The 9,769-nt window shown below is 36.9% G+C and overlaps 2 protein-coding genes across 3 annotated transcripts in view; one reads left to right on the top strand and one right to left on the bottom strand.

The window, feature by feature from the left end:
- The first annotated feature begins 4,767 nt into the window (after positions 1–4,767).
- On the top strand, positions 4,768–6,129 carry zgc:86839 (Cyclin-dependent kinases regulatory subunit 2-like). The gene is made up of 3 exons (XM_023294805.3): positions 4,768–4,900; positions 5,734–5,861; positions 5,993–6,129. The coding sequence occupies exons 1-3, from the start codon at positions 4,779–4,781 to the stop codon at positions 6,034–6,036; spliced, it is 294 nt and encodes a 97-aa protein (XP_023150573.3). The 5' UTR covers positions 4,768–4,778; the 3' UTR covers positions 6,037–6,129.
- Positions 6,130–7,023: 894 nt separating this feature from the next.
- Positions 7,024–9,769, bottom strand: part of sema4d (sema domain, immunoglobulin domain (Ig), transmembrane domain (TM) and short cytoplasmic domain, (semaphorin) 4D) — a 52,775-nt gene continuing 50,029 nt past the window's right edge. The window contains exons 18-20 of one of the 2 annotated variants that reach the window (XM_035941284.2): positions 9,060–9,272; positions 8,823–8,914; positions 7,024–7,884 (exon numbers count right to left, since the gene is read on the bottom strand). In XM_035941284.2, coding sequence (XP_035797177.1) covers positions 7,855–7,884; positions 8,823–8,914; positions 9,060–9,272 — 335 coding nt within the window. In that variant the 3' untranslated portion in view covers positions 7,024–7,854. The remainder of the gene's footprint in view (positions 7,885–8,822; positions 8,915–9,059; positions 9,273–9,769) is intronic. The other variant, XM_035941285.2, reaches the window with a different exon arrangement.

Here is a 9,769-nt window from a genome sequence, read left to right as displayed (position 1 = left end):
GAAAAGCATTTTTTATGTACATGACACACCAGCAAACACCGAAGTGAGCACATGCTATGTCCCAAAGGTCCTCTAAAAACGCATTCTGCCTCCTTGGGAGTTGACCCATTTTATTGCTTTTAAACACTGAGTTCTAATCAGTTTAATTTGGCTTTTGGACTAGATATTACAAAAAAAGACTCTTTCATCTCAAAGTGAGATTAAATTCCAATTAATTAAAAATCTAAAATTTAAAAAAGATGGCTCCATAAGTATTCACCCCCTTTAAAGTGAGTCATCACATCCAGCGTAGGTGCAGCCAATTGATGTTAGAAGTAACAAAATTAGGGAAATGGATCATCTGAGTGCAGCGAATGTGTCTTAAGTGAGTGTAGCATAAAGAAATCTGTATCCGGAAGATCCACTCACTGGTAAATCAGTAGTCCTGGCTATAATTATACCACGAAGAAGACTCAAGCAACTCTGTAGAAAGACAAAATATTAATGAGGGGATGGACACAAGAACATTTTTAAGTCACTGAATATCCCCTTGGACTGCAGTTAAATCCACCAGTAAAAAATGAAAGGAAAATGGCATAGAGCAGGCTGTCCACAAAACTGAGTGCAAGTGAAGGAGGCCAACAAGACACCTATGACTCCTCTAAAGTAGTTACAGGCCTCAGCAGCTGAAATAAGAAAGACAATACAAACAACAGTTGTTGCCTGTTCTTCACCGGTCAGCCCTTTATTGGACAGTGATGTGGGAGATGCTGAAGTCTAGTGGAAGAAGGTTCTTTGGTTTGATGGACTCAAAATGTAGTTTTTTGGCCATCAGACTAGACGCTATAGTTGGTCGACAACACATCATCACGAAAGACACCATCCCTGCTGTGAAGCATGGTGGTGGCAGCTTCAATATGAGCAATATGTGCAGTTGTAGTGGTTGGAATGAACGATAGTGACTGGTCACTGGGGGTGTTTCCTGCTTATTGACTGGCACAGCAGGAGCTGGTGGGGCAGTGCGGTGCATAGCGCACAATGTGGAGCTTCCTGTATGCTATAACGGGATCCATCTGTGAACAGGTCACAGAGCATCTGATAAATAATAAATAAGAGCTCTGACCTGCCTGCTTATAATGAACATTCAAAGCGAACTACTTCTTAATAACCTATAGAATCGAATGACAGGTAAAACTCTCAAAATGGTAGAGCACACTGACACCATCAGCAAATCTTCTCCTAATTTTATAAATCCCGCGCATTAACTAGGAACACACACATAATATACAATTTACGTCATCCAGATACCCAAAGTTGAAAGCAGTTAATGGATGTAAGAATAATTATTGTGGTGAGAGCATTTGTTCCATCGCGATTAAACATGTGATTCAATATCAGTCTCCAGTCTCATTTTTAAGACGTACATTAAGAGTGAATGAGAGAGACAGAGGAAAAGAGCATCCATTGGTAAGGAAAGCGGCAGACACTTCTCCACTTGGCTACTGTTGCCAGGTTACCAAAAACATTCAAAAAAGCAAAAAGTTATTTTCAGACTAGCCGGAAGCAAAATAACCAATGTTACAGAATGGGCAGACACATGCAACTGGTAAAATGTGACCACTTATTGTAATTATTACAAGAATACACCAGCAATGATGACAAAAGGCTCATGATGGTTTTGTGGTGTTTGAGGAGACAATCACAATAAACTATGAACATACAGCACATTGTTAGCAATATTCTCAAAGAAAGGCAAAGTATATTATTGTGACATTTTATTTATTTATTTTTGTCCCGTCATAGGTATTTTATTTATTTTAAACAGGCTATCTCCCTTTCTTGAAATGCTGCTGCCATTCGCCCCAAAAATCTAAAATCCACAGTGCTAAACTATGCCTGGAAGACTGTTGGACCCTCATCTTCAGCAGGCGATCTCCCACCACAGCTGATATTAAATTGATGCCATTATAACTACCAACAACCTTTTAAGTTTCCTCTGGTTACATAATTGCTACTACAACATTTTGTGTCAATAACTCTTGACTCCAAGTCTCCAAAGTTGAAATCAATTTGAAAGAGAACAGAAGTGTAAGAATTAATCGATTGTTTGCCAACTATTGAATGAATTGTCAACTATTTTGTTAATTAATTAATTTGAGTAATTTATAAAGAACAAAAAAGTCTAAATTTACTGATTAATGCTTTGTAAATGCATAAATTGTATATAGTTTCTAGATTCCTCCTTGGCATTTTACAGAGTATCTTTGGGTTAGAGACAAATAAAAGGCATTTTTCACCACTGTCTAACATTTTATGGGCTGCAACAAATGATTAATTGTGAAAATAATTGACTGAATTATTTACAATGCAACTTCTTTTCTGGCCGGGCAGTGTATATGCAGCCAGTACTACAGATCATGTGAGAATGGAATAAGATGAACTGAATGGTCTGTGAGCTCATGTCATTTTGAGAGCTTTCTGCACAGTCATAGCAGAAACAGGAACAAGACTGAATTTGTTCAAATTCATATTGATCAATAACACAATTTGAAAACTTACTCTTTGATTTATAATCACCATTACATATATGTAGCTTACTTCTTTCATTTTGATTAGAGTCATTTTGGAGCCTGAGTAATATTAAAGTGACTTCAATTTTGTTGTCGAACTAAAAATTAAACTACAAATAATTCATAGTTTCGGTATTTAATTATCACATTCATTTATTTGTTCCACTGGTGGTTGAACCCTGCTGAAGCATGCTTATGTCACACTTTAAAGACTGATGGCAGCAAATAGTCAACCCCATATACACAAAGTCAGTCAATGTCATATGAACCAGGTACACTTCTACACCTGATGATAATATAAATAAAGGTTATACAACATCTGATTACCATTATAGTCACGCTGAATGAAATTGTCATTTCTTGCCCTACTTCCATGACCTAATATTGGGCCTGTATGAAAACGTATTTCTATAACATTGTTGCCTGTGGTTATACAATCATGTGTCATGTTTCTAAAAATCTCAATGACACAACAAAATGAATAGCAGAGGGAAACAATATTGATAGCCTGCAAGAGCAGAGTGATGTAAGTATTTCCTGTGTGGACAATAACATCCACAGCCTTGAGAGCTGATTTTCATAATCATGGCCGGGCCATCATTTGAGCTTTCTGTGAATGGTTCATTAAAAAGCAGCAGAAGCACAAGAGGATCACATATGCAAGAGTGTGTTTGTGTGTGCAACCCTATAGGCCCATTAACCTTATACTGTATATGCCATCCTAATCACTTCTGTGAATCAGCTTTGCAAATGCTGTACACAGAAAAGGTATTTCAGCACATTAGTAACACCCAAAGCTAACTTAATCTCTTCAGTGTATAAAGAGGGAATAATACACAATAATTATACAAAATGTGCTACTTCACATTATTACTGTGTTACCTTTCAGAAAAGCAATAAATGCCTGCAGAGAAATATGATGCTTAAAAAAGGCATACAAATACATTACACACACACATATATATATAGACAAAATACTTAGACCAAGTCATTTTGCAATTATTTGTACAAATATTAAGAGAACAATATTACATAATATATAATATACTAATAAAATATTGCATTTTTAAATTATTGCATTAGGAAATAATACCTAAAATTACTAGTAACAGTAAAGCAGTAAAGTATTGCAATGCAAGTAATAGAATGCAATGTAAAATAAAATAAACTAGCATTACTGTCACTTATTTAGCTACTCTTAGAATAATAATTTATTTAGCGCTGTGCTTAGCAAATGACCTAAATTCATGTTTTGTTTTGATTTGTTTTTTTGATTGCCTATTTGAGAACCTACCTAATGGCTGCAAATGTTAAACAGCACTTTGGATATGTGTATTTGTAAACATGTATATATATTTGCCATATACTTCCTTTTTTATGGACCAGCATAGACCAATAAAATTACATGAAATAACAAAATTACTAGTAACACTACAGTTTAGAATCAGGACAGAGAGCATTTCTATGGAGGTGCTTTGAAAAGAATACAAATCAATTGGTTATTGATTAGTTTTCTATTTTCTTCTTCTGAAACCACAAATAAAATAGCTATAATAAAATCCATAATCTAATAATGCAGTCTATATTTTTGTAGCAACAGTTCCCAAATGTGTATTGTTTTCCAAGTATCTATTGAGCACCAATCTAGACACATTAAATTGTGGTAAGGAATTAAAGTTACTCCATACATAGCAAATTCTGGCTTTCCCACATTTTATGTAATTCCTAGCACAGATTTACAGGTTTTAAACTGTTTAGCGTAGTCAGATTAGCTAAGTACATTCTGTTGCTGTTTTGTTTTTTTGGTCCCTTTATTAGCTGTCATTCCCTGCCAAATACGAATTCCCGAAATATCTGCATCATACAGCAAGAAGAATGGAGGCTTCACGTTGCATCTGTTCTACAAAAACTACAACTCCCAAAAACTATCTACTACTAGCTAGCTAACTACTTTAGCTCATTTCACTCAAGCTAACTGTGTCTGTATATACGTGGAAAATAAATTTAAAGTATCCCTATGTGTGGGATTAGAACTACCTGCAAATAACTTACAGCTGATAAATAACCGAAGCACAGCTTTGAAAACAGTCAACAATTTGAAAATTTACCTGTTTGAGCGAAAACTACCTGCGAAAAGGCGAGAAGATTCGAACCGAACTTCTGGTCACATGATTGAAATCATCCAATCAGAGCTTTTGTGCAATTTACACGCAATTAGCTAAAAGTGAAATGGTCAGTCATTTTGTAACGTTGGTTTGTTGTAAAACTTTTCTGAAGACTGTACCTGGAAATATGTCTGGCAGTAAGATATACTATTCAGACAGGTACAATGACGACCAGTATGAGTACAGGCGAGTAGTTTTTATCACTTATCTCGTTATTTGCTAGCTAACTGTCAGCCGTTTTAACTGCTGTACCATTAGCTAACGGTACATTAACAGACGTATATTCGGCCGAAGAAACGTTAGGTCTTCATTCTTAAAGACTTTCCCCTGGTAAAATAAAATAAAATAAACTGTTTGGAAACATCTAACATTAAGCACAAGTGTCACCTTTTTGTGTCACTTGCCAATAGTGCGTTTTTAGGATGCTAGTTTGGTCATAATACTGCAGCACCTTTAGTTTGTTGTGTTAGAAAATCGTTAAAATGGTGCTGCCTATGCTATAACACTTGTTGACAAGCAGTAAAATTCACTGAACCAGCACCTTCCTAATGGTGTCACAGCTGCATCTAATAAACCAGTGTGATTGCTAAACTCATATAAGCCGAAAAGATTCAGTCACTTAAAATGGCACTGTATATATTGTACATACTGTATATTTACACCTCCAGAAACTTGAATTTTTTGATAAAGGTAAAATGTGCAACAGCATACCGTTTTAAATGAAGCATTGTGCTGCTACAGGGATGCCTTGGCTTATGAATTAAATTCTCCAGAATAAGGGAACATGCCTACTTAGTACAGTCTGCAGTAAAACTCATGTCATCATTTCTATATATTGTTTTCTGTGGAAAATGAATGCAAAAGCTACAATTAATTCCATCTAAAATTGTGACTCATATTGCAGTGTCGTTCAAAATCTTTTTTTTTTTGCATATTGTTAAACTCTAAAACTAACATTTCCAGTTGATGAAACCTCACTGCAGGTTCATACAGAAATAATCTTTGTTTCTCCTCACTAGACATGTGGTTCTGCCTCGGGAGATGGCCAAGCATGTGCCAAGATCCCACCTGATGTCTGAAGACGAGTGGAGACAACTGGGCGTGCAGCAGTCCCAAGGATGGATCCACTACATGATACATGAACCAGGTACTGTATGGTTTGTATGCACTATGTAGCTCATTGTCTTGTTAACAGTCCTTTAAACACACGTTGTGAGAACAATGACATTCTTGGTTTGGTAACTTCTTTGTATCATGTGTCTGTCATTGTCCTTTCAGAGCCCCACATCCTTCTGTTTAGAAGACCTCTACTAAAGCATTGACACAGTTCCACTGGAAGATTCCTTTTGGCATCTTTTCTTTTTAAGTATTCAGTGAATACTCTTTAGTTGCTAGTTATTTGTGCTGCACATTATGTGTATTTTCTCAACCAAAGAGCTCATTTTGTATAAATATTGCTGCTATTTCTCATTCTGATTTGTCTCACTGGAGAAATCAGGTGGAAAAAGAATTGCTTTGTAACTTAAAACCAAAATCAGGAAACAAGGCCTGAATTTATGAGAGGTGATGTGATAGCTACAAATATGCATAGATTGCTTTAATGTTTTTGTGTTAGATATTCTGAAATTTTCAGTCTGTTTTTGCTGAAAGAACGTTTAGATCACTTTGCTGCTAAGTCATTGAGATGAACAAACAACTCCCCACATCATATTTTTTTCTTTTTTGCTCATAGTTCCCTTACTTGGTCAGAAGAGGGCGCAGTTGTCTAGGTTTTGGTTGAAAGCATGAAAACAAATGAAGTCAGTACAGCAACATCCTGAGATATGGAAGTGTAGCTTTGAAAACCATGTTTCTGATTTATTTTCTTCAGCTTTTTTTTCTCATACATTAAATGTCATGTATAGAACATAACTAACTAAGGCTTATTGTATTAAGTATTCCAAGTTATACTGTCATTAAATGTCAATTAATCTATACAATCTATGAGGCGTAGGTGTTTCAGTCTACAACCGACATCTCTCTATAAAACTAGACTACAGGCAAATGTCATAGCTGACTTCCAAGGAGAAACATTTGCTGGTGCTTGCTGGAGGTGAGTAAATAATTCAGATAGCAGAAAGTGTTTCTATGGAAAAGGCTGACGTGTCACTGTAGTTTGAACCAGCAGGAGTCATAACTCATTTAGAAATGGGTTGAAACAGCTTTGTGAATATTTCATTGATCAGCTGGTGTCAAAGGTGATAATGGGCTTGAATTTCAACATAACCAGAATGTGATGCATTAGTGTTTAAATCAATGTAAGCCACAGATAAAACAAACGATTTATTTCTGCTTCAGATAGGTAGTCACAGTTTGAATGTGAAGAAAATAACAGCAGACAGGAAGTAAGTGTGAAACTATTAAATTACTCGGATAAAATGTCTTTTGAATGCATAGTTTTTCATGAATTAGACTTCATAGTGGCATAATGTTGTTGTGTATGTTGTCAAACATAAGACGTACACAGTGGTTAGAAAGAATTCTTCTAACCACAGTAGCTCCATTCCTGCTATCAGATCCCTTTCATAAGCTTGGGCTTTGACTTTCTGGAAGGAAATAGTGCCCTCTAAAGATTAAAGACATCGGATAATCTCAAGTGAAAATGTCAAACTCCAAGGTAGCTGTGAAGGACCAAACCAAGACAGTGAAAGTGCAAACATCTCAAGATAAATCACACTATAAATAAAACAGGTCTGAACTGCCACAGATGCTGCATTGCTTCCAAACACTGTCCTTATATACAGTTGTATTGTTCCATACAAGCACTGCTTTAAGGATGTTTGGTTTAATCAATAAAAATATTAATAAGTCAATTTTTGGGGGGTTGAAAAGCAGCCCAGAGGTCCTCAAACTGAGGTAACTAATGAGCTTCATCTCCTCGTAGGGTTTGGTAGGAGTCCCAACACCATCATCACACCCAGGTGTGCTCCCTGCAGGAGGCAGGTGCTCTCAATTCTTTGCTTCGTGGTTCATCAAGCTCCCATGTAGGAAGTGACACTGAGACTTCATTTTCCATCTGTTTATGATAGTTTCAGTGTCACAGCTGTGGTTCACCTGGACTCGGGACCAAGTTCACAACCTGATGCAGATGACACAAGTCTTCACAAAGCTCTGTGGCCATCACAGCTTTCCTGCAGGGGGAAGAACAGAGCTGTAGTGTACAAGCAGTGGAGGATGTGCGCTATTTGATGTGCTAAAACTATACTACGTGTGCATAAAGTGACAAGAAGCCATCGCTCACCATTAAAAAGGCAAATTCTTTTAAATGTTAATAAGTTAACTGGCCTGGGTTCTAGACCTGTAACATATCTGCCTGTATATCTGAGTTTATCACTAATTTATAAATAAAACTAAATGGTAAATGAGCTTAGAATTAAACTAGTTTAACATTTGGACACTTCTTTGCACTTGATGCATGCAAGTAGTACAAATTAAACCCAGACTACTGATGGACAAGATCCTTGTCTTCTGTTTAATAATATATAACCTAATCGACCTAAAAAAAATGAGAACGCACAGTTAAATCTATAAATTCAATTTTATATATTGAAATATCCAATTACTTTACAGTTCTGTGAAAAATGTCAAGACTTGTGCATGTATTTTTGGGAGATTTCAATTAGTAATACTTCTAAAGGATTAAACACAATTAGCCAAATGTGGTTAATTGATCATGTGGTAGAGAAAATGTAGTTAGATATAATGAAGTTAAAAAGCACTTGACAGAAACAGCTGCAGGGACAGCCGGTAAGTCTTTCATCTCTTTAACTATACATCAAAGCTTCCAAAACACTGTTGCTCTGCAGAGTAGAAATAATTTGCAGAAGGTGCTCCTTTCATGGAATCAACTTCCTTTAGGTTTTTTTATTATTTAAATTTTTTCTCTCTAATTAATTGCCATGGCCCCAATAAATCTGGACTTTGCACTTCTCAAACAGGTGGCAAGAGTTCACTGCTAAAGTCGAACATGCAGAGCAGGTTAAAACTGGTGCACACAATATAGGTCAATCCACTACACAATGGTGTTAATGAGATTGGGAGAAAACACACTCCAAGATCGACGACCTACCCAGGCCTTTTCCCATCTTTTTAGCAGTTGCTCATGCTCTGTGAGTGCACCTCTCCACTGGTTCAAATCCCTGGATGGAATGTTCTCCTCATCTGTTGAATAACAACACCTTTTATGGATTCAGATCTTTTCCATTATTCCGGGCACTAGACTGTTTCCACTCCGCATGCGGTGCTGTGATCACATAGAAACAGTTGGCAATATTCTACTCTACACACTCCACACAGGTCCAGATACCTCCAATAGTGAGGCGGAGGTCGATCTCAGACATGTCATTTCCTGTGCTGGCTTCAGCAACACAGTGGTATCGGGCGTCCTTGATCAGCGGCCCCTCTCGGAGCCAGCTGCTCACCAGTACCTTCCTCTGACCCAGTGGCCGGCGGTACTCCATTATGGGGGTGTCCAGACTGTGCCCGTTTATTAGCCAGTGAATGTGGACGTCACTGGGACCTGCGGGACAGAATCGGACTTCATGTTGACCCCCCTGACTGTGGAGACGCTGATCCTCCAGGCGCATGAATACTTGCCTTTCCGTTCAGTGTGAGTAAACGGTTCCAAAGGTCTGAGTATACATGCATACTACAGTACATAAGAATAATTCCTGGTGTTCTTTTTCAATTACACACACATTCTTTAATTTTTTTTTTTTTTTTGTCAGTAGAAATGAAGTCAAAAACGCAAGAAAACAAACCAGTTTTGAAAACGTTTGACAAGGTTTATTTCGCCTCCCTACTAAGAGCCACAGTCCCAGAAAGTCCCCTAAATTTATGTACATCTTCAAAGGTATTTTTCCATATATACAAATATATTTACATTTCTTTACAGGCACGAAAAATATCCAGATAAAGTATTGAGATGTAAGACAGTTGAGCAGACTTTAATTTCTTTCTCAACACCCTAGATAAGAAGGATTCATTTTTAAATTTTTTACATATTTCTCATCAGAC

This window comes from Amphiprion ocellaris, chromosome 17 (genome assembly GCF_022539595.1).
Source record: "Amphiprion ocellaris isolate individual 3 ecotype Okinawa chromosome 17, ASM2253959v1, whole genome shotgun sequence".
NCBI lineage: Eukaryota > Metazoa > Chordata > Actinopteri > Pomacentridae > Amphiprion > Amphiprion ocellaris.
The sequence above is the reverse complement of the archived record's forward strand: the minus strand, read 5'-3'. Positions and strand labels throughout refer to the sequence as shown.

What these genes read in the sequence shown, in the direction of transcription:
- zgc:86839 (XM_023294805.3), top strand. Translation starts at nt 4,779, where the DNA reads ATGGTCAGTCATTTTGTAACGTTGGTTTGTTGTAAAACTTTTCTGAAG. An exon ending in GACGACCAGTATGAGTACAG is followed by an intron (nt 4,901 to 5,733) that starts GCGAGTAGTTTT and finishes TCTCCTCACTAG; the next exon opens with ACATGTGGTTCTGCCTCGGG. An exon ending in CTACATGATACATGAACCAG is followed by an intron (nt 5,862 to 5,992) that starts GTACTGTATGGT and finishes TTGTCCTTTCAG; the next exon opens with AGCCCCACATCCTTCTGTTT.